Source organism: Numenius arquata, chromosome 9 (assembly GCF_964106895.1).
Source record: "Numenius arquata chromosome 9, bNumArq3.hap1.1, whole genome shotgun sequence".
NCBI lineage: Eukaryota > Metazoa > Chordata > Aves > Charadriiformes > Scolopacidae > Numenius > Numenius arquata.
Genome location: NC_133584.1, coordinates 8,838,210 through 8,862,727, shown reverse-complemented (window position 1 = coordinate 8,862,727; position 24,518 = coordinate 8,838,210). Strand labels below are relative to the sequence as shown.

Genomic DNA, 24,518 nt, shown 5'->3' with positions numbered 1-24,518 from the left:
ATGAGCAGACAGTTTCTCCAGGAGAAACTGGCTTCAGCCTGCTCCCCTCTTCTCCTGCACTGTACCAGTCATGAGACCCAGTTCTGCCTACACAGGCGAGGAGACTCCAGCAGGTAGCCTCTGTAACAGCAGGCACCACCTGAGCATCTCAGCCAAAACATTGTCAGGCAGGTAGCAAAACCTATCCCTCCACATGTCTGTACGCTACTGAAAATTTTACAGATCTGCATGCTTTTGCCCATCAACGAGAGATGAGTCTCATGGACACAAACAGGGAATTTCACAGTGCCAGACAAATGCTGCTCAACTGCCAAAACCAACACTGAATCATTGCTTGAGCAGCAATTAAACTAGAACAATGCAGATACCCGAGCCTTCCTTTAATCATTCTCCCAATCCTGTGTTAATTAGCTAGGCTGCAGTAACTACAGAAATGATGAGCCTATATGAAAATAAAAAGTAAAATTATATTAAAAATGCAGTAAATTATACAACACTCTTTCCTATCAAAATATTTTAAAATATTCATGTCCAAAAGTACATATCCTACAAAGATCCCAGGACTGTTCATTAGACTTCTTTGTAACGTGGATCTCTTAACTGCCACTACCGATCAAATTAAAGGGTGGCATTTAAGAGCTGCCAAGGCTCGGTAACTCCAGTGGGCACAAACATGGTGTTTATTAGACATCCAGCGCAGAGGCTGGTTTGCAAAGGGCACATCAGCTTCACCCCTGTGGTAAATGAATGACCAGTGGCCTCATCACACAAACCCAAGCTTCTCTATTCCTCCCAATGGCTGCTTGGCGTGGGTACACTGCACAGGCCTGAAAGCTATGTTATTGTGAGAAATGATGCAAGGGCTGGAGCCCCTCTGCTGTGAGGACAAGCTGAGAGAGTCGGGATTGTTCAGCCTGGAGAAGTGAAGGATCCAGGGAGACCTTAGAGCCCCTTCCAGTCCCTAAAGGGGCTACAGGAAAGATGGGGAGGGACTCCTTATCAGGGAGTGGAGCAACAGGATGAGAGAGAATGGTTTTAAATGGAAAGAGGGGAGATTTAGATTAGACATTAGGAAGAAATTCTTGACTGTGAGGGTGGTGAGACACTGGCCCAGGTTGCCCAGAGAAGCTGTGACTGCCCCATCCCTGGAGGTGTTCAAGGCCAGGCTGGATGGGGGCTTTGGGCAACCTGGTCTGGTGGGAGGTGTCCCTGCCCATGGCAGGGGGTTGGAAATAGGTGGACTTTAAGGTCCCTTCCAACCCAAGCCACTCTGTCATTCTATGATAAAAGAGGGGTAACACCACTGACGTAACTACCTAGGTCTTAAAAATACCGCAGTTGTTTGTCCCTTGTCAGCATAGGCGCTGCTCCAGCCCCTGTGTCTGCAGGGGGCTGTGTTAGCCGCCCCCCCCGCCGCCCGCCAGGCACAAGGAAGATTGCCGCGCCCTGCAGCCGCAGCCGGCCCGCGGGCCTTCGCTCCCTGGGACTCGGAGCACCGCCGCCTCCATCGGCCTCACCCTCCTCACACCGCGCACCTGCCCCCCTATCCCCGGGCCGTGCTTGGACCCGGGGCCGCGGCGGCAGGCGGCTCCGCGGCACGTCCCTCCCGGCCTGAGGGGCGGCACCGCCGCCCGCCCGCCCGCAGAGGGCGCCCGGGCCCCGCCGCTGGGGCGGCTCATGGCGGCGCCGGGGGAAGGGGAGGAGCGGCGGCGCTTCCCGGCCCTCTCCCTCCCGTCTCTCCGCTGCCGGCCGAGCAGCTGCCGGAGCGTAACCCCCTCCCTCTCCTCAGGGTCGTCCTCCGGTGGCGGCGCGGGGAGCGGTGTGCGGCGGCGGGCCCAGCCGGACCCCCGGAGCAGCAGCAGCCCTCGCCAGGTCGGTGCCTGCGCCTCCCCGGACAGGCCCGCCATGGTCTGCCGGGGCCGAGCCCCCCTGCGTGCCCGGCGCGGAACCAGAGCCACTGCCCTTTCCGAAAGCCGTTCTTCATTACGATTCCTTTAACGTTGCCTTCTCCTGCGGTGACTAAGCGCGCTGTCCCCGGCCGGGGTGCGGGGGAACAGCCCCGCCGGGGCCTGCGGGAGGCCACAAGCTGCTGCTGCTGCCTCTGGGATCCCCCTTCCCGGCTTCGGGGCTGCTGTGCCCGCGGGACTCTCCTGAGGAAAGGCGCTTCCTGATGTTTGGGGTTTTTTGCTGTGATATTTTGTCGGTTTTGTGTTGGTTTTTTTTTTTTGTTGTTGTTTTGTTTTGTTTTGTTTTTTAATAAACTGGGTTGGAAGCGTTCTGTGAGAACCTGGGCTGGTTTCTAGGTAAAATTTGGTCATGCTTTGTCATCAGCTCTGAAGATGCAGCGTTCACCATCAGGATCGTGTAAAAATGTGTTTAGAGAATAGCTGGAGACAAAATACAATTCCCAATATTACCCCAGTCAGTGTTTGAAGAAGCCCTGAATTACTCCTTAGCTTAGCTCCACTTTTCCTTTTCCCCAGGAGTAATTAAATTATGAATACAGTACAACTGAACATCCTTTTGCATTTCAAGCCGCTATTAGCTGCGATTTACAGAACTTGCAAATCTGCCAAACACACATATCTGACATCTTTACACATTACTAGCACTGTCTCGTTATTTGACATCCAGGAACACGCAGCAGCCAGAACACATGAATGCACACGGGCAGCGGGGTGGTTGGGGAGGCAAAGAATCTGTGGCAAGTCTCCCAAATTCTAGGGAAAGCTTGCTTTTCCTCGTCTGTGCTGTAGAGCTATTCTTAATGGAATGGATTTCTCTTTTAAACCATTGGCTATTACTGTTTGCACATTTTGACTGCAGAATAAGGGATTAAAATAAGAAAAAAGAGTGTCTGAGCAGGACTGTCAAGTTACAGATTCCTTATTACTAAGTATCTTATTCTGTAACTGTTTTATTTCTAGCTAGACAAACACTAAGCCTTTTTAGAAAGGGATGATGTCAAGGTTCCAAGTTAACTGTTCTGTGAAAGTAACACCTTTACTGTAACTTTTCCAAATAGTAGTAACGAGTATTTGGGCAGGAATCTAAGAAAGAATATGAGGTTACAGGCAAGGAATTGTTATAGGAACATAAATCACCTTTTAATATTATTTTCTTTTCTCCTCATTGGCAGCTTAAATACTGTAGGAAAAAAAGAAACGTCATAGCAATATCCTCATCCTGTTTTCAGGTGCAAAGCATTTAATGTAACAAAATAAAAGGTTTTTTTAAATGTGGAGGAACAGTTCAAATCTCTATGCAAGACTGTGTATTTTGAGGGAGACCATCTGTATTGGTCTAGCTCAAACACCATTATTCTTTTGAGGTGAATATGTAGTTACGAAATACTTCAGTGTCAGGAAACATAGCTTATTTAGTGAAGGGTATATGCTAATATGGCACAGCCAGTCCAGGTGTGAAAATAACTGAAGATCACTGGCACCATTGCCTTTTGCCTTCCCAACAATGGCAGGAGGAGTTCAGATTTTGTGGCCAGTATGTTTAGTTGATGACATCCAGTTGTTCTAGCTGCTGGTGAAATTGCTGGTTTTGGTGATCAAGCTATTACCGGGACAGAGTATTTGCTGGGGATTTAAGAAAAATAACAATTATTCTAAGATTAAAAATACAATCACAAGTACTGGCAACATGAATATTATTCTACTGCATAAATGTTAAGTAATAGCAGCCCAAGAATATCCACATGCTTTAAATGTGTTAAGTGTGTTGCGTGGCAGGAGGCCAAAGCTCACGTTTTCAGTCATCTGGGAAGTGTAAGTGGCCTGTCTAATTCCTACCACTTTTTAAGCTGTTTGGTTTTCTGTAATAGCTGCAGGGTTTTGGAGCAGGGTATAGCATAAGATCAGGTGGCTGAGTCTGAATTGCCTTGTTTAGACTTGCTACCACATAGTCCTTGATCTTATAAGAGAACTTTTGCATGTGTGAGTCCAACTGCAGTCATGATATTCATACATGGTTTTAAATACCATGTTAAACCTAATTTTTCAGACGTGGTTTTAAAATACCATGTTCAAGTTTCTTTCTTTTTTTTTTTTTTTTTTTTTTACAGCTGACATATTTTGCTTATTTTCAGATGAAGCTTAATAAATTGTGTAAGGTTTTTGTTACAATGTTTACAAATGCTTGAAAGTTCATGCCTAAAAGCTGCCTAAGTAGTATGTGTGCTTTGATGTTTCTCCCTTTTTAGTGGGTGGTAAAGCCCTATTCAGCTGCAGAGTACCAGAATGGGAAAGCTTACTTGAGACATTACTCACAACTTTTTTTTAAACTTTAAAAATTATTTTCAAAGATGGCTACTAAGTCTAATAACTTCACCAGCATAAGCTGAGTAGATCTAATAGGTTAAGGTCAATTCACAGTGTATGAATACATGTTCTTTTTTTATCTTTTAATTGGTTTAGGTCCAGTGATGACAGTTCTCTTCAGAGGCAGCTGGTTTCTACAGAAAACTCAGTCCAGCATTTAACACCACATGAAGTCTCATGAAAAGAAAAAGCAGGTTTCTCGATGACTAGCAAAGTGAGTCCTAACTTTACAGTGAATGATGCTCTGTGAAAACAAGCTTTGTGAAACTTCATCAAGACTCAAAAATAGTCTGATGTATGAGGGTGGCTCCAACCAGTTACATGGCAGAAAGGATATGCTGCCAACCCTTCTGAGCCCTGTCCCCATGTGTGTGGAGTTAAGAACATCAAAAATCCCAGCCACAAACATCAGGCCTTTGGGCACTGTTGTCTGTGAGATATTAAATAACATTATTTGCTTCTGGAGGGATGCTCTTATACTTCAGTATTACTTCTTCCCATTTTCTGAATTTGCTGTGCATCTGAGATATTCCAAGCGGTCTAAGAAGTTTTAATCATCTTTCCTATTACTGGTTCTACATCTGGCTTTAAATACTAAATAGATGAACCTACTAGTATTTTGTTGTTTTTTTTTAAACAATGTGTTTGCTTTGGCTTTTTTCCTTAATACCTAGTTGACTTTAAACTCCTCTATACGAGGAATTATTAACCTTCAGGGGACTTAAATTATCGTCAGAAGGAGTAGGAAGCCAGCTGGTTTTTGTCAGCAGGAAGTTTCAAGTATTCAAGATAATTCTGCATTTTTATTTAAATTTTCTTCAATTTTGTAATGGTTATCCTTCTAAGTAAATATTCAAATTTCAAATATGATGGATATTTCAGCAGGAACAAAAAATATCCAGAATTATTATAATTGGCTACAAGAAAATATTTTTAAAGGTCAAATGCAACTCTCTGTTTCTTCAAAATTTAAGCTGTATTGCATTATTGTGTTTCATTCTGGGGATTTTGGAGGCAGGAGTACCCAACATTTGTCTTCTGCAAGTTTCTTAAGCTTTCCATCTCTGCTCTGAAGTCTTAAATAGCACAAACTGTTTGACACTATGTTGAATCACTAGTTAGCCTGATGAGCTATCTAGATCAAGTAGACCTTAGAGCTCTCAGGGGATCTGAGTCATAAGTGACTTCTTTGTCATAATATTGTCCTGAAAATAGTTGCATAAAAAACAACATTATGTTTATATTTTGTCAGTGTGAGTAGAGTGTTTAGCATCCAGGCTAGTGCCATTAAAGAAAGTACTGTGACTTTATTGGCATAATATTGAACACGAAAATCAGAGTTTTGGTCTTAAGTGCAAATAAATTGCTTGGTTTACTTTACCCTATAGCAGAGTGCTGGCACCTCAGTGTAACTGGGCAACTGTGTCTAACAACCTCAGACTGAAACGATATAAATCTGGAGTGTTGCATGTTTGTCAAGAGCTAATGAATGCGATGGACCACAAAGTATTTTTCTTTCTTGGAAGTCTAAATTCTCTTCTGCAAGCAATAAATATAAACAAGCATTGTACAGTTAATGTCTTATTCACACTGGCTATATTTATTTCTTTGAATTTGGCAGGTTCGTTTATGAGATTGGAAATAACTGTGATATCAAGCATCCGTCTGGATGCAGAGGTCTTTTCACAGAGGATATTCAGCATTGGTAAACGGATTTGCGGATTTGCATGGGGTAAAAATGGAGGCAGAAATAAACTTCTGAAATTGAATCTCGGTCCAGGAGTGATGGCTTCTCAGCTGTATACACATGCTTTCAATATCTCCCCAATAGAGAATAGGAGATTGTGCATAAATGGAACACCATGGATTTGGCATCTCCTAGAAGAATGTGTCGAGAATGCGTGGGAGTATTGGAGCGTTGTCATAGGACTGATTTCCATTGTCTGTTTTTTGTTTGCTGCACTACCGTAAGTTTAAAGTCTTAAGCAGTCCTCAGATTCAAACATGAGTAATCTTGCCTGAAGCCTTTTTCAAAAGCTGCCTTTTTTTTTTTTTTTTTTAATTTTATCTTGGATATGTTTCTCTATCTGCATAATACAGATATAATATGCCAGAGAACCATGTTGTTCATGTTTGCAACAATATTTAGTGGTTGACAAATGAGCTTGATGTACTGTTCTGTTGTACTGACTTGACACTAATCTCTGCCACTTAGAGCAAATGAGAATAAATCACCTCTTCTCTCTTATCTTCTCTACCCTTAGATGTGTGTGCACGCGCAGGCACACTTGCAGCAGAAGCTGGCTTGGTGTTTATTTAAACCACATGCTATGTCACCAGTACTGTTGTGCTGGCTTCTGCCAAAGAAATTTGGATTGAGAAAAGGTCAGAAGCAGCACATGAGTTAGCACTTCACTAGTGCTAAATCAGTTGCTGCTTGGTCGCTGGCACTGGGTTCAGGTTTCAAATATGTAGGTAGGAGATGACAAAGGAAAAGTAGAAATGCTCCCAGCAGGTGAAAATGCCTGAAACAAAATGGGATTGACTCCAAAGTCTGTCCCCATAAGGGGGATATAATTTACTGAACTAGTAAAAGGGCCATGGAAATCAAGCAAAATAAAAGCACTTTTAGTAAGCTGTTGAGCTTCAGAAATATTAGTTGAAAGGGCGCATTACATTAAAACTGTCATGTTGGTGAGCATGGAATTCATCAAGATACGTCTAATGGACTCACGTTGGGATTGCTTCATAGTCCCCATTGTGAATCTGAATAAAAGTTCTCCAATTTAGAGGCATAAGTGTAGGTGTCAACTCTTTTAGAAGCTATGTTCATTCTTAGCCCTTCTATGTTAAGTAACAGTGTTTTTCTTATTTCAGTATTTTAAAAGCTGATATTTACAGCAGATGAATATAAAATGCTTACGGCATAGTTCTAGTGTCCAGAAAGTGATATTTCAGTGCAGGCCACACAAAAGGAGCACATGCAAGCAGTAATGAGGTTGTGATTTGAGCCTTTTGTTATGCTAGAGTAAGGCATGGTGAGCTGTAGTGATACTGAGTTCTTCTTCAAAAGGTAAGTGGAGTATTGCTGTGATAGGTCTCTTGTGGTTAGACTTTTAATCTTTCTTTATTCAGATTTTGAAAAATGTACTTCTGATCTTATTAAACATTTTTGCTTACACTATTTAACAATTACTTCTGGAATTTGTGCCAGTCAAATTTACATTGCCTGTCAGAATGGAAGAGTGGATCAAGCACTGTCTTTGGGCTTTCTGCTGTGTTGGATAGCTGGAGATCTTACAAATTTCATAGGCTGCTATTTAACAAATCAACTGCCAATTCAGGTAATCTGTCAATACTCCTACTTTGTGATTTATTCTTTTCAAACTGTGTCTGTAAATTCTAGGATAACTTAATATTGCACAGTGAAGCATGCGCTGGAAAAGAAAATGGTTTTGTATTCTGTTCACTGCTCTACCATCCATAAAATAAGTCATAATTTCCCAAATACATACATTGATGCTGTCATGTGTTCTTTCACATTTGTAATTAACATTTGGAGAGACTTACTGGGTGTTACTCAATGATGAATGAAGTGAGGAATTTTCAGTTAAGCTTCAGCTTCAAAGTAAGCTTGCAGAGCAAATAGGGCTGGAAGGAAGTTGTGTTGTTTAGCTTGTAATAGACCAAGATGTTTCGGGGTTTCTACTCTTGAAACTTGCTTTTTCTTTTTTTTTTTTTTTTTTTTAGGAAAACTGTTTATTAACAAAGAAATACTAGTTTGAAGTTGTTAATCTGAATAATTTGAAAATGTATTTTCTTCGTTAAGGGAAGGGTTTCTTTGAAAGAAACAGTAGTTGTCAGCGATACATTAATTGTGTCTGAAATTTTCTTACCTGCTGTTTTTATTTTTTACTCTTAATTAAAAGAGAAAGAGGTATGTGGCAGCCACCTGCAGAAGTCTTCACAAGCTGGAGATGGACCCCAAGGGTGGACAGAGTTCTCTTCTCTTTCACAACTTAACTTGTGGCGCTAACCGTTCCATCTCCCCATTATGGAAAGGGGAAGAGAGAACGTCATTTTTGTCTTATTGAGGGAAGAGGCACTGAGTTAGATTAGTAGCTTCCGAAGTGCTGGAAAACTAGGTGGAGCAGACTTAAGCTTCTGGGCAAGAAGGATTTATCAGTCTGCCCAGGTAGGAATTTTTGCTATGCATCCTGGAAAATGAGCAGCTATTGCGATTGTGTCAGCAAGTCCCTGTTGCATAAGGTTTACACTGCGCTCATCTTTTTTTTTGTTGGCAGTGCTTTGGTATTTGTCATTCACATTATGATTATGAAGCAAAATTTCCATGCAGTTAAATTAAGGTATTTTGAACTATATGTATACTGAACAAGCAAATGTGTCTTCTCTTACAGATTGTCACTGCCATTTTTTATGTTAACATGGATATAATTATGATTTCGCAATTTGTCTACTATAAGCTCAAGAATCAGATGACAAAATGTAAGGTTTTTCAAAAATTAAAATGTTTTCCATAACGTAGCACACTCTTTACCTTGATGCTTTCTACAGTGTTTAAATAACATTTTTTTCAGAGGGATCAAAAAACAGAGTGCACAAATTCTGGTTGGAGTTGTTAGGCCTGTTACTTTGTTTTCTCAGGCTCTTATGAAAATCCTGCCCTTTTCCCCTCTCCCTCTCCCTCTTCCTTTCCTCATTATATCTGTAAATATTTTCCATGCAGTACTTTCAGTTTATATAGACAGAAAAAATTGCAGTAGTTTTGTGGAATCTGGTTCCATATTTTAACTTACTTCATGGTTTTACTATGTACTTAGAGCTATCTAAATATATGTATACGTTGAAAGCAAGCATTATTTCTTTGTGTGGTTCAGTTAGTTTCCTCCATGTTGATTGAAACAGGACTTTATTTGCTTATAGCATAAAATATCTTGACATCTTCATGTGTTCCATTTCAATACATATAGTTAAAAAGCATATTAAAGGGGAATGAAATTACTTGAGTTGTGCTTCATAAAATCCTGGCAGTAGTTGTAGTATTCAGCTGACCAAGGGACTACTGTTTTGACTGAAATGGAAGACAGAAAGCTCTGTTCACATTGTATCAAATCGAAAACATTAACTCATCAATCTCAAAAAAAAAAAAAAGGTATCAAAGAAAATCCATGGTGCAGCAGAGGTAACAAAAAGCTGAAGTAAAACAGATGCGTGCTCAGCAGACAAAATAGGGATAAAGCAGATTAATTTAATATGGAACTGATAATAAACCTGGAGATAGGTCAGTGCTGAAGATGGTTCCTTCCTGCTGCCTACTCTTGAAAACAACCACAGGCTTTTGTACGTTTTAAGTGCCAGCACTGGTTTCAGCTCAACGGTTTGCATAGCTGGCATGGCACTGAGAATAAAGCCTTAAAAGACGGCTTTTAATACCCAGTTCTGGAGCAGTTAGCCTAGACAAGTTTGTCAATTTTACATCTCAAGTGTAGCCTGTGGCACAGCGCTACTAAGTCTGTCTTATTTAGACTACAGGTCTTTGGAACAGGCTTACTAGTGCCATACAGCAGTTTGTTCCAAGGGTAACAGTGACTGCAGGACTTTGCCAGCATCTTGTAGATACAGAAGACAGCACAGCTCCAGGGTTCTGTAGGATTGTCTGCTGTCTTCAAGTTGTCTTGTAGATGTCTATAGAGACTTGCTAGCTGGTGTCCGTGTCTTTGAATATGTGAGTCTTGGTAAGGCTTGATATCTAGCCAACCGTGGACATGGAGACTGGTCCAGCAGAGAACTTAGATTACATATTTATCTTAGAGATATTTTTGTTAATTTAATTTTCCAATATCCTTGCTTTTGCAGTTTTAAATCAAGATGTGCTGAAAGAAACTGTTACATTCTATTCTACTTCGCAGTTTTCTCTTTATCAGCTGTTATTTGATAGTAAACTATTAGGAGTTAATGTAAGAGATAAGCTGAGTATGAAAATTTTCTCTCTTGGTAGCAATGCTCATTTAAGGAGTTCCCCTCCTGTTCCTGTACTGCTGCCCTCAGTTGTTGCACGAGGACAGAGCACAGCTATGATAGTGAGCAGGAGTGGGCACAGAGCCCAGAAGGAAAAGGTGGACTTGCATTGCTGCTGAGAAAAAGATACATGAAATTGTACCTTTAAATTTACATATCTATGTTGCAAACAAAAAGTAACCTTAAATCAACAGCAGATGTTATTTTTCAGCTAATTTGTTTGTATGTCATTCTAGGCAGCAAAAGCCTGAAGAATTTCTGTGTAACCTGGATCATCGTGTGTATAGCCCTGTGTGTTATTTTACCCTGTCAGCTGTTACTAAGAAACCAAGACCAGAGTACAGTAATCGCAAGGAATAATGTAAGTTCTTACCTGCTTCCATTCCAAAAAAATCCCACCCAAAAGTGTCTTGAAAAGTGTCTTGTGTACTCTGAGCTTTAGAAACATTTGGATGACGTTTTTAACAATCACTTAGAAATCATAAATGTGGCACTATGTGGATGTTTTAACTATGGACCATACATCCCAAAATAAAGAAGTTATAAAATTGCTTCTTTTAGCAGCTTCCGGTGTTTTGGGCTCATTCTGTCCCTTGGGTCATTAGGGTGTGCTGCTCTGTGAAATAACATGTATACATGTTGTGTTTCTGCTTGTGTTAAATACTGGAGGCATCCACGTAGAGACTACACAGTCACAAATGAAATCAATAAAAGTGGAAAATTACAATTGTACCTGCTGCTGCTGTCATTTCAGCAGGAAAGTTCACAGGCTATTCTGGCAATTTTATGGCCTTCATACTAATGCCAGTAAAATAATTGTAATCCAGCAACATTGCCCAGCAGGGAAGCAGCTTATTTTCAAAACACAGCTAGAGTGAGAAAACTAACAACTCTTAAACTGTGCAAAATGAGTATTTTGCTTTTTCCAGACAGGATGATTCATTTTTTTGGGGGCCTTAGCTACAGTTCTTAGTTTTGGTTTGAATTATTGTACCCAGGCTTTTTTAGCAGGACTGGATTGATATTAGTGTCGTATCCTAAAGCCCCACACTAGTTTTGATCTCAGTCATGGCTGTGACGCAGCAGTGTGCATTGTTGTGAGATAAAGATTAAACCCTTTCTAGCCTTCTTTGGTCATTTGAAAAGCAGCACTGAGCTGCTTTGAAAGGAGTTCTGTCCAGAAAATCAGCCACTGGACTCTCAGTTTAATCCTCTGAAATGCCTGAAAACATTCTTGCCAAAATATATGTACCTTTCTTTTTCAGAGCTCGCTTGATATGATTGAAATGTCAGGCTTCATTTGCGGCTATATATCCTGTGTGTTTTACTTGGGAAGCAGATTTCCTCAGCTTTATAAAAATGTAAGTAGGTTTTTGGCTAAGTACACTTGTATATTTTACAAAATACTCTCTGTTGCTCGAAATGTTGGATTCTTGAACTCAAAGGTCTACTTTACTGTTTTAGAAAGCCACAAAAGCAAAGAAAAAAATGGGCTTTTTTTCCCCATTCAGAGGAGAATGGTGAGAATTTTAGGAAAATTATGGTCTTTGATAGAAGAGCATTGGCCAGGGAAGAGAAAGTATTTACAGTCGGATTTATCAGCTATGAGCAGAAACATGCTTTGTGTGATTGTTGTCATAAGCAAGTGATATCTCCCTTTCTCCAAACTATTCTACCTTAAGTAACCAACCATGGGATCAAAAGTTAGAATTAGAGGGAAATTAATTTAGAATTTTAGCCCTTTTTCACAAAGATGCCATTGCTGACCTCTCCTTCCCCCGCCCCTGCAGCCTCTTCACTATCAGTATATTTAAAAAAACAACTGCCTGGTAGAGCAAAATAAGAACTAAATATCATTTGAAAGCAGATAATCCTTGCTGCTTTGCACTTACATAAAAATTACATTAACCAAAGCCCCTTCTAAGAACTGTAACAATTTCTGTAGTTTTCAGTGATACATGCTGAAAGCAGTAATCTCGGAGGATTCAGAGCCCAGGAAGAGATGGCCAAGAATGAGTGGAAGTCTTTGGATGTGTTGTAGTACAAAATGCCAAAAATTATCTTTAACTGACTACTGTGACATGTTTTAACATTTCTTTGTATTCACAAACTTCTTTGTGTTTAGTTCCGAAGAAGATCAACAGAAGGCACCTCTTACCTGCTGTTTGCATTAGCCATGGTGGGAAACTGTACATATGGACTGAGCCTTGTTTTAAAGATGCCAGCTTCCGAATCCTTCCGGACCCTCTACTTTTTACACCATCTTCCGTGGCTTATTGGGAGCTTTGGAGTTTTGTTTCTAGACATTTTTGTATCCTTTTCCTGTTTTAGCTAGAGTTTCTCAGGATAGGCTTGTTAATAAGTAGATCGGAAATTGTGGACTTTTTTTAAAAATCGGGATTTTTTTCTATTATTCTAATCTGATCGTAAAATCTTTTTTCTGAACAATCATTTGTATGCTTTTTATAATTATATTTCTTGATAAGAACAACAAGTTTATAGAAAATATCTATATTAAAGCTACATTGCACAGCTTAATTTATATCTTGCAGCCAATATCTAGGATACTGAAAGTTGGGGAGGGGGAATTGTACATTGTGCTGTTTTTCTTAGGTTTGCTGTCTGATAAATGTAAAAAACCCACAAAAATCCCGAACAAACAAACAAACCAAAACAAACCTTGGTACCGGGAAAGATCATGGAGAGGATCATCTTGAGTGAGCTCTCACGGCAAGTGCAGCGCAGCCAAGGGATCAGGCCCAGCCAGCATGGGCTTATGAAAGGGAGGTCCTGCTTAACCAACTTGATCTCTTTCTATGACCATGTGACCTGCCTTCTTGATGCGGAGAAGGCTGTGGATGTTGTTTACCTGGACTTTGCTAAGGCCTTTGACACCGTCCCCCACAGCGTTCTCCTGGAGAAGCTGGCGAATCATGGCATAGACAAGTGTACTCTTCACTGGGTAAAAAACTGGCTGGGTGGCTGTGCCCAGAGAGTTGTGATTAATGGGGTGAAATCTTGTTGGCGGCTGGTCACCAGTGGTGTCCCTCAGGGCTCAGTTTTGGGGCTGGTCTTGTTTAATATTTTTATTGATGATCTGGATAAGGGGATTGAGTGCACCCTCAGTAAGTTCACAGATGACACCAAGTTGGGTGGGAGTGTTGATCTGCTTGAGGGTCGGAAGGCTTTACAGAGGGATCTGGACAGGTTGGATCAATGGGCCAAGGCCAATGGGATGAGGTTTAATAAGGCCAAGTGCCGGGTCCTGCATTTCGGTGACAACAACCCCAGGCAACGCTACAGGCTTGGGGAAGAGTGGCTGGAAAGCTGCCCAGCAGAAAAGGACCTGGAGGTGTTGGTGGACAGCTGGCTTAACATGAGCCAGCAGTGTGCCCAGGTGGCCAAGAAGGCCAATGGCATCCTGGCCTGTACCGGGAATCGTGTGGCCAGCAGGAGTAGGGCAGTGATCGTGCCTCTGTACTCGGCCCTGGTGAGGCCTCACCTTGAGTATTGTGTTCAGTTCTGGGCCCCTCACTACAAGAAAGACATTGAAGTGCTGGAGTGTGTCCAGAGGAGAGCCACCAAGCTGGTGAGGGGTCTAGAGAACAAGTCTGAGGAAAGGCTGAGGGAACTGGGCATATTTAGTTTGGAGAAGAGGAGGCTGAGGGGGGACCTCATTGTCCTCTAGAACTACCTGAAAGGGGGTTGTAGAGAGGTGGGTGTTGGCCTCTTCTCCCAAGTGAATAATGGCAGGACCAGAGGAAATGGTGTAAAGTTGCAGCAGGGGAGGTTTAGATTAGATATTGGGAAGAATTATTTTGCTGAGAGAGTGGTCAGGCACTGGAACAGCCTGCCCAGGGAGGTGGTGGAGTCGCCATCCCTGGAGGTATTTAAGAAACGTGTAGACATGGCACTTCAGGGCATGCTCTAGTGCCCGAGATTGTTGGTTTGTGTTTGTTTGTGGTGTGTTTTTTGTGGGTTTTTTTGTTTGTTTGTTTGTTTGGGTTTTTTTTGTGGTTGGACTCGATGATCTCAAAGGTCCTTTCCAACCATGAAGATTCTGTGATTCTGTGAAACCCTAAACCTGCCTGTTTTTAAATGCAGATATAGAATTATAGCTTTGAGAATTTGGTTAAATTGTTAAGTGTTACTGCTAGATTGCATTAACGTCAGAGACAAACAATGAGGTTTTGGCAAACTAGTTTTAGAAAATAGCACTTAACAAAGAAATGCTGCAGCTACCCTTAACTACAAAATTTGGGGCAAAATCAGATGCATTGAGACACTGAGTGCCTCTGAAAACCAGCAGCTGTGCTCATGGAGTCATGCTAAGGGCCAACCAATACACAGTTATCTAGATTAGTACGCCAGTTTCTTGAAAGTCTTGAGCAAACTTATAACGCTATAATTTTTTTTACTCTTATATTCAGGGGACATACATAAGATGCCCACAGTATATTGGTTATTGTTAATCCTGTTCTTTCTAGATTGAGCATTAGCATTTTGTGATCAAGAAATTGAAAGCAAAATGTTCAGAGTAATATTGTAGTTTTGCTTTAGAAGCCTAGTGAACAGTAATACGGTGGTACTTGGTCTTACTGTTCATTATAGGTTCACAGTCACCTGTCTTACTACTATAGCTCGTATTTTCATTTAAAAGAGTGTAAAGAGGAGCCTTTCTGATTTTTGCTGAAGTAAGAATTTTAACTTTGTGTCTGAAAAGATCTTGGTACTTAGCCCCATGAACTCAAACTATAAAACAGGATCAAATGAAGAGTGATTTCAGGACCACGCTGAAGCATATTGTGTTAATCCGTTCCATATTAAAAGGAAGTTCTTTACCAGATTTACCTGGAATGGTTCCAGAAGTTATGATTCCCAGGCATCAGTCTTGTCTTTCTGATTAAAGTAATTTCATAGTCCACTCCAATTAGACTAGCGATGGGACAGCTGACCCTGGCCTTTGGATGGACAGTTAAATTATACTGTCATTCAGAATAGCCATCTGTGTTTTCTGCATCTTCAGCCATGGTGACTTAAGTGGGCAGTTTAGTAAAACATTCTGCATCGTGGGAACACAATTCTTCACTGCAGTGGTGAGACTAAACTGTGGTTCATGGCCCGTTTCGAAATACATCGTAGTTCTGTCTTTTATGAGACAATGCAGTTTCTTGTGCGTGAGCAGACTGCAGGGTTCAGGGTTGGTAGCCCATGTGGCTGCTTTGAGCACTCGGGCCATTTGTTCCTTGAACAAAATAGTGACTCTTTTTTCCACCCCAGCTGGAAACATAACCCAGCCAGTATTTATTTACCCAAAACCCCCTAGAATTTGATCTTGATGACCCTTACAGTATGTTCTGTGCGTATTTGCAGATGCCTTTCTATGATGTACTCTGAAAAGGAACTTTTATATTGGCCACAAACCTCCCCCCTCTCTGAGCCCTGCCCCAGGATCGTGGTGCCAGTGTGCACATGACATTCATTTCTGGGTTCTGTCTTGATTGGAGTCTGAATCCAATCTTGCTAATAGTCCTCCAGTTCAAATTATATTGAAAACAGATGCTTCCAAATCAGGTTGAGGAGCTTATAGGAATCTAGTCAAGTATATAGTGTTAGTTGAAAATGTATGAAGTATTTGTAATCAAGAGAAAACAAAAGCAGACCTCCTGCTTTGAGAAGCCCTGAAGGTATGGAAGTCAATGCTTTTAAAGAGAGCTTCATTACTGTCTCTTTCCAAGCAAGAAAATCAAAAACCTAACAAACTGATATGTCATGTTAGACCAGAAAACGAAGAGCAGGATCACCTGGGTTTTTGAAAACAGAGGAATTAAACCAAAAAGTCATAATTTTGAAGAGGGAGGTGTTTCGTAATTGATCATTTGTGTAACAGACAGTCTTTGTTTTGAGGAGTGGTTGCAGAAATTGTCTAATTCTAGTAGACCTTGTTCCTGATAGTGTCCAGAGTTTCATTAGGTGGAAAATAAACTCTCATTTCTCAAGGTCCAAGCAAGGATTAAGAGTTCACTTACTCTGTGTCTGCAGCAGTATTCTTTCGCTTCCATCTGACATGGCTGGCATTGACTGTTTTTAGAAACAAATGGACTCCTGATCATAGCTGGAACAGCAGCTCCAGCATTACTTAGTGCAGGATTACACTGGAGTTGTTTCAGCTCAGTTTAACAGGATAACATGGTCATCCTGTTTCCTTGGTGGCTACAGCTATTTGGTTGCACAATAAGCCAGTTATTTTCGATAAATAATGGAAGTGGCCGATTGTTTGTAAAGTATGAATTGTCCTCCTTTTCATTTTAAGAGGAGTTTCATAGCTTTGCACATTTGAGTTATAAATTGGACATGATTTTCTTTTCCAGTAAATGTTTCCTTCCAACTGGTGCTTTGCAATAGAGGTGGTTGGAGTTTCTCAAGAAGCCACAAGGCCCAGGGTTTAAAAGGGCCTGATAGGGTGCCTTCTCTGTCAGAGACGCTAAGTCTGCCTAGTGTAGGGTCCCACGGTGAACCTTATTAGGACTTCATTTTATGTGTGTGATTACTTAATGTTTCACTTGTACACAAGGATGCAATACTACATAGTCTGAAATCGGTTGATGGCCAGTTCTGCCCTTAGGCTTTTAGCAGTCGCCATCGCTAAGTTTCTAAGAGACTGAATCTAGTGCAACTTTTTCCATAAAACTTTGTCCTTTTCTGTAAGTTTACTACACTCTTTTCACCCTGCTTCCTTCCTCCCTTGCTCCCACCAAAACCAAACAACTCTGCTTTGTATTTAGTTCAGACAAAGCCCTTTACCAAGATTTTTGCCTTTTTTTTTTTGACATCACCCTATTGTCAGAGAACTGTGTTCAAATCCTCCGCGTGTACTTCCTTTCATTAAGTGTAGCCAGGTTGTTACTAGATAGCCAAAGTATATTCAGCAAGAGCCAAGCTGTTGTACACAGACTCTTCTCTTGCACCTTTTGTGATTTGCAGGGCAACCACTTGGAATCCATTATATACTTCTACAAAACATCACGCTTTGTAATTTAATTACACTCTGCAAAGAATACATCTGACCTGACAGTTCAGCCAGGAGAGCTTCTCAGCCAAACATACAACTTCTCTGCATTCCTGTAAATATCCACTTTTGTCTCAAAACTCATGGCATTCATTTTTTTGAATTGTTATTAAATTGTTTAATTTAATGAAACAAATTTGCTACACTAGCTCAGTGGCTGACATGAACTTTACTCTGAGAAGCCAGTTTGGTTGTCTCCTCCACTTTGGGCTGTCTGCATGCTTAGGTCTTAAAGTTTCCCCCAAAAAGTCAGACTTGAGCAACAAGTTAGTTTCTATACTAAGTATTCTTGGCAGTTCAGCATTTATTTAAAAAATATGAGCAGCTGAGTACATATGCTACAAAAACATCTTCTGGAAATACTGTTTGATAAGCTCCACAGAACTTGTGTTTGTAATTTATTCCTCCTGAAAAGCTGTGTTGCTGTTGCCAGCTTGGTGGCTGAGAGAGATACTGCACAGTGCTACAGTCCATGCTGGTCCCAAGCCCGCAGCGTGATTTCAGCAAATTTAGTTCCCAATTCACAGTGTCTTTTTTCACCAGTGCAACTATATTAACGCTTGGGGAGCTGCTCAGCTGTAAGTACAGTAAGACCTATAAAAAAGAAAAGAAGAAAAAGGCAGGAAATTTAAGTGGTAGCTTTATATGCTATAAAACTAATTTTCTAAGCTCTGAGAAGAAAGCATTCCTCACATAATACTATAGAAAGCCTCAAAAAGGAGCGCTGACCTGCTGTCTCTGAAGGAAATCCTGTCTAGGCTGTAGTTGAGGGGCCTCAGAGGTGGGATGCTGGAAAGCTTTGGGAAGGTGGGATAATCCTTGGGGCTCTGCCTAGGATGTAGAGAATTTCCTCTCCATTCATCCAGGCCTCCCAGAAAGCTTATTTTTTTTTCTCTCCTTACTTTTCTAAATAATTACATACATTAGCCTCAAACTTCTCACAACCATTGTCTGCCAGCCAAGTTATTTTAACTAATCTAAAGTGTTCCTGGTAGAATTCTATAGATCAAATTTCCTCCCAGAGAAACGATTTCATTTTTTAAATGGGATTTTACGTGTAACAGTAGTGGTGATCCAGGCTCTGTGAAAGCTGAACATATAGGAGCATATATTGGACTTTGTAGAAGGTACCTGGGTATACAGGTGGCCGCTTGTTTCTACACCGCATGCCTTTAAACATGCTTTCATGCAGATCCTTATGTTGGAGGCTCCCTACTTGACCTCATCTACTACACCCGCATAGTGTCCTTCTCAATTCTCTCCCGTCCCTTCTAGATGCCCACCTCTGATTTTTTTTTTTTTTTTAATATTATTTTATTTATAGGCTGTCTATGCTCAAAGTCAGTAGTTTTGTTTGAGAGCTGGAACCATCAAGAAAAATGACAAGTACATACTTGTTAATTCTTTCTGGATTAGTGGTATTTCTGATGGTCTGTTTTACAATAGAAATAAATAATTATGTCTAATTGCACAATTCTGTGTTGAAAACAGCGTTAAATATTGAGTCATAGTGTTGTCTGTGTGTCGGTGCCTGTAAATATCAAACAGCCTAGAATTTTTGCAGGAAATGAGAATTTTGTTTTCTCGTCAGGTCCTGCTGATCTATTGCTAAGGAAAGTTTTTAATAACTTCCCCTCCCTCAGCCCAGCCCGCAGTATTTAGACCACTGAGGCTGGAGTAGTACAGGGCAATATGTCTGATACCACGCTGTTCCTAGATGAACCTGGTTCTTACTCTGCTACTCATGAATTTCACACTTAGGACCCTTGTAAGTGTGAGGATGAGGTAGTAAAGGGTATTTTTGTGTGTGTTTGAGCCATGTAACCAACGAGAGCTGAAGTGTTGAGTTAGAATTTTTCTGTATGTTCCCTTTTCTGGTGTTGCCAGTGAAATATGATTGAACTTTTTGCCATAACGAAGTACTGAAAATGAGCGTTAAGTAGGATTTGGAAAAGGTTATATGCTAACGTAGAAGATTCCACAGTCGGGATTAAATAAATGGATAATACTTACACTACAGTACACAAATTAGACACAGCAAGTTTTAAGCTTTCCTCTGCGGACTGTGGTATTCAGCGTCTGTGCCAGAACTAAATGGATGGCTGCTTTTATTCTGTACAGCTTATTTTGGGTTTAATTGAAAGCAAGTACTGCAAATGCTACCTCTGTGTCCTAGTTAATTACTTCCTTACCCCAAAATAACAGGTGACGGTGCAATTCATCCTGTATCGTCAGCAGGAGGGAAGACACTCTGGTTTAGTGGCGCTGGAGGTGGAACCGTTGCTGGTGGACGAGGAGACTGCGTAGTGTCGGGCTGGATTCCGCTCCTGGCTTCACTGGATTTTGCTCTTGGGTGACTTTGACAAACAGTTGTTTGGGGACCAAATTTATTACTTATTTTTTATTCTTTATTTTGTCATTAATTTGTCGTTACTTATTTGCAAATGACTTGCCAACAATAAAGTAGTTAATATTTACTGTGTTGTTTCAGGATTGATACAATTTTTTTTCCTGATGTTTTCCACCCCACCCCACCCCGATTTTAGCTGTTTCTCCCCAAAGTGCGATATGGAGTCATAGGAATAGCTGCTGTAGAAATATTTATTTGACATCACGATACAGTGCGTCTCGTGGGATGACTATTTATTTTGAGATGAGCATGTACATCTAGTTAACAGTAGCGTGGCTGGTTTAAAAGCAATGGGCGAGATTTCCCCTGTGCCCTGAAGCCAGCCTGGAGTTATGGACTGCCTTGTGCAGGTGCATTATATGGTAGATTTGACCTTTTTTATTCATACTCAATTTTGTATGCATCAGAAATAAAAAAATCCTGTAATTAAGTCCCTTCAGCGCAGAGGATCCGTTATTGATGCAAAAGCAGAATCCTAGTGTAAGTGGGTGGGAGCATCATGTACATCTCATTGCAGAGTGTCGCTGTGCATTTTATTTTTAAGAGTTAAAGTATTTATACATCAATACCTGTGTGTTCCAAGGTTTATAATTGCTGTATGTCCTCATGTACCTCACATGTTTTTGTACAACGTGCATTTTCTTTGCAAGCTTCTGGTTTAGATAAATACCACAGAAAAAAGAAATAGTAGAAGTTGAGGAGACTGTACCTGGCAGTTGGGGCGTTTTTGCAAAACGGTGTTGTATTTGAATAAAACTTTAATAAAATTATCTCAAAGAATAAACTTGTTAATATTAAATATACATATAAATTCGCTCATCAATAAATAAGTTTGTGAAGAAAGGGGACGTTTTTTTAAACAGGTCAGCATGAAGATTTTATACATTTGTGTGTGGGCTCATCGTGGAGCTCCTTCCCTTTGATTTCGGGTAACTGTTAAAGGGAAATTATTGAAATTTTATTTTGAAATAGAAACTAATAAATAATGAATTTACTTTTAAATAATAAAAGAAACAAATTAATGCAATTTGTTGTATCTAAATTGCTGCCAAAAGTGCACACTAAAAATGAAGCATTTTTCTCTACAAACTTCTATAGAACTTCATGCACGGCTGACAAAGCCCCACAGGGGTGGTTTTGGAGCGGTGGGGAGCAACCTCGGCCCCACTGCTGTGTATGGAAATTAAATTTCAGCTCCTGTTGCAGCAGTAACTTACAGGAGTAACCGAATCCTATGTTCTTGCTAGAAATGAGCCAAGTCCTTATGAGTTGAGTCATGACTGCGCGACGGTGGACTCGCTGTGGGTGGCACGAGGTGCCCTGGCAGGATAAACCCATCCCGGTGGGTCGGTACTAGTGGGAATGCTGGGTGGCGATTCCTGCCTCGGTGGTGGTGGTGGTGGTTTGGGCAGCGCCACAACAGCTGAGGAAAAGGGGTTTGCCAAGTCATCCTGTGAACAGCCGAGAACTTCTGAAATGTTTCACAGCTCTGCGAGACGCTGAGGGTTTGGGCAGGACCTACCCCGGCGAAGTCAGTTACTTCATTAGTCGCGGTGTGTACTTAAGGCAAACGTGCTTTCCCTGGTTTGTGAAGCGAGTAGAGGGTATTAGAAGTTAACTTTTCCAGTACATAAATTGAAATGCAATTTGTCGTACCCGCAGATTTATATGCTGTACACGTGAGATTATCAAGCTCTTCCCTGGCTGGTGATTGAAACCATGACTTGTTACTTTTTAATGCAGTTAGAATTTGTCCTTACATCATTTCTGCAAAGATTATTTCCCTTTTTATTGCTATATGTAATCCCATTTTGGGATGTCTTTTTATCCCCGTTTCATACTGCTGTTTATTAGAACAGCTAAATATGGGGTATATAAAGTTACTGTGATTTAATTTGAGACTTTTAATGGAAAATAATTTAGCTTTTTGAATGTGAAGCAATGATAGTTATTTACTGATATTTCACATATATGTAATATTTAGTATATGGGTTAAGTGAATACTTACACTTGAGAAAACGTTATTTCCAATTAGTTATTTGACTGCAAGAGCTGATCAAATACGTTAGTTGTCCCCGCTGTCCCCTATTAGGACATAAGGTCTTTGTCACCCCTTTGCTCAGCCCACAATTATTTCTCAGGACCAGACCCTGCCGTGTCAGAAGAAGGTCAAGCCGTGCCCAGATGCACCAGGTTAGAGACTAAAGGCCAGATCCCGATCACCTCTCTTTGTTAATCTCAGACAGGAAAATACAGCACGTAGCTTCTATCACAGCTACTTTGTTGGAAAGGAAAGTGTCTTAATCATCTCGCTTTATGCTACTAATTCTTCCCTTATGCTGCATGTAATCCAAGATTAACGGCATTGTTTTCTAATTTTATTTTTTAAACTATCATGGAAATCTCATTAACTAAAGGAAACATCTAACATGTCCTCGGGGCTTTATTTTTAAACAAATTAATCACATAATTTAGCTAACATAGTCCCCCATCTTCCACAGAAGATTCTCCCAGGAATGGAGTTATTCCTGGCCATTAGACATCAGTTTTGATCACTTGTTTCCATAAGAAAAATAGGTTCGTAATTTGCCACTTCTGACTGTCTCTTGGAGTTTTAAGTTTTTTCTAAATTCGTGCTTGTATTCTCACTGACAAAACATGTGTTAATAGTCTAAAGGAGAGAAAGTTGGTCCATCTAGCAAGAAGCAGAGCCTAGCCCTTGCTCCCCATGCTTGGATGCGTGGTGAGTACCACCAGGCAGTGACACCGTGGGCACCACGACAAGCGATGGGGATGCACCCAGAGGTGCCCTGGCACCTTCCTCCGGTGGGCCCGCATCTGTCCCCTGAAAGCTCCTCAGTACTGCAGCAAGGGCTGCTTCAGCTTCTCCTCCAACTCCCAGCTCGTTGAGCATTTCCCAGCCGTTCTTCTGACAGATGGGGGTTAATGGGCCCCATCACCACCAGGAGAGGTAAATCCAACCACTGCTGTGGTGTGTTTTAAGGAAGTGTTAATGGCGGTAGGGTTGATACATGAATATTAATAGCTTGTAGTACTTCAGCGTCCATCCACGTGGCTGCTTGCTAGATGCTGCTGGAAATATATAGTATGGAGACAGGACATTGATTCATATTGTGATGAGGGAGGTCACCGTAATGTGCTCCAAACAGCTCTTAAATAATGACTGTGGAGGAATTAAGACCAGTTTAATCTGACTAAATAATACTCCTAATGATAAACCATTAAAATCAAGTTGACTTTTTGATTCTAGCAATTGTATCAGACACTCAACATCAGTATTGATAATCATTAAAATAGATTAAACTATTGACTGAGAAACAAGAAACGTTGGTTGACTCCGGCACAAGTGGTGGTTTGACTTTACAGCAGCACCCCTGCTGCTCCCTGAACCTTCTCGCTGCTACGTGGAGGTTCAGGCAGGTACCAGATACTGTTCTTCATGAGCACCCCGTGCCTAAAAATTAGCGCCTATTCTAGCAGCACACTTGCTGCCTGATGGATTGACCATAACATGGGAGCTTGATGTTAAAAATATCATTCCTTATCAAGGAGAGAAGGTGTTTTGCAAGCGGGGAGAATGAATGACGCAGAAGAGTTCTTGGGCACGTTGGAGGAGAAATTGCTCAGTGTTCAAAATGGCTTCTCGGAAACACGGCGTCCTGCTCCAGAGCTGTTTGCAAGCAGCCTTTGAGTGGGTACTTTACCCTCCGGCCGTTGCTGTAATGCAGCCTGGCTGTATTCGGGGCACTCAGGTGAAGTGTGGCTGCTGGTTTGCTGTGGGGATATTGAAGACTCGCTTCTCTGTGCCTTCAATTGCAAAGGGCTTTTTTAAATTGATTACTGGCCTGGCTCAAGTTATTGTATGATCCTGTAAATATAGAGAGAAGATGGGCATTTTATGATGTCTGACTTCCCTACAATATTTTTTTATTAAGTAAACTGTAATGGAAATATTGGGTTTTCATTTCTTGCTTGCTTCTTCTCCAACAATTGCCAGTAAATCAAAGTTGCAAAAAGCCATCTCTCCCTCTGTGCTGGCAGACCTAACGGCAGCCTGGTGGTCACTTACTTTTGGAAATGATATCGCCTTATTTCTAGGCACTCAGCAGACTTCAGTGCTGATGTATTGACACTTGCAGCTTTCAGTTCAAGGAAATAGTCGAGGACAGCATTTCCAGCAGAGAAATGCCCATATTTTAAAATAAGGACTGCCAGTTGTAGTTACGCCAATTCGCTGAGATACGAAAATGCCACGCTTAGGAAGCAAGCAAGTATTTCTTCCCCTCTTCTTCTAGCATCTCTGCTCGTTTACGTGTCTCCACGCTGGGCTCGAGGCACCTCTCCCATCACACATCTAAGGACCTACAGCTGGGCGTTTTGACCCTTTTTGTAGCACGGGCTCATTTGACTTGACAAATGTACAGAGTCAACGATGTCTAAGCACATCTCTGATCGTTAACTTGGAGACGAGTCCTGCAGTACAGCCTTGTCCCTCAGCGCTCTCCCTGGGTTGCGAGCAAAAACTCATACGGAAGGAAAGCTTAAATGCTGAACATAGATGTTTTTTCTGCCTTTCTGTGTCTGTTTTTTTAAGTACGAAAGCTGGAAGCTTTCTACAAGTCCTAGGGTGCTGCAGCCCTCTCTTGTT

The 24,518-nt window shown here is 41.3% G+C and overlaps 1 protein-coding gene across 1 annotated transcript; it reads left to right on the top strand.

Moving 5' to 3' along the window:
* The first annotated feature begins 1,661 nt into the window (after window positions 1–1,661).
* LOC141468620 (lysosomal amino acid transporter 1 homolog) lies at window positions 1,662–20,848 on the top strand. The gene is made up of 9 exons (XM_074153755.1): window positions 1,662–1,872; window positions 4,428–4,545; window positions 5,953–6,298; window positions 7,546–7,675; window positions 8,750–8,837; window positions 10,607–10,731; window positions 11,636–11,731; window positions 12,496–12,681; window positions 19,645–20,848. Exons 3-9 carry the CDS (start codon window positions 5,961–5,963, stop codon window positions 19,744–19,746), a joined length of 1,065 nt encoding a protein of 354 aa, XP_074009856.1. The 5' UTR covers window positions 1,662–1,872; window positions 4,428–4,545; window positions 5,953–5,960; the 3' UTR covers window positions 19,747–20,848.
* Window positions 20,849–24,518: the final 3,670 nt, after the last annotated feature.

Bases quoted from the DNA above. Each gene is read 5' to 3' on its own strand.
- LOC141468620 (XM_074153755.1), top strand. From the start codon at position 5,961: ATGAGATTGGAAATAACTGTGATATCAAGCATCCGTCTGGATGCAGAG. The intron at 8,838-10,606 runs GTAAGGTTTTTC...ATGTCATTCTAG, and splicing joins CAAGAATCAGATGACAAAAT to GCAGCAAAAGCCTGAAGAAT. The intron at 12,682-19,644 runs GTATCCTTTTCC...CCAAAATAACAG, and splicing joins TTTTGTTTCTAGACATTTTT to GTGACGGTGCAATTCATCCT.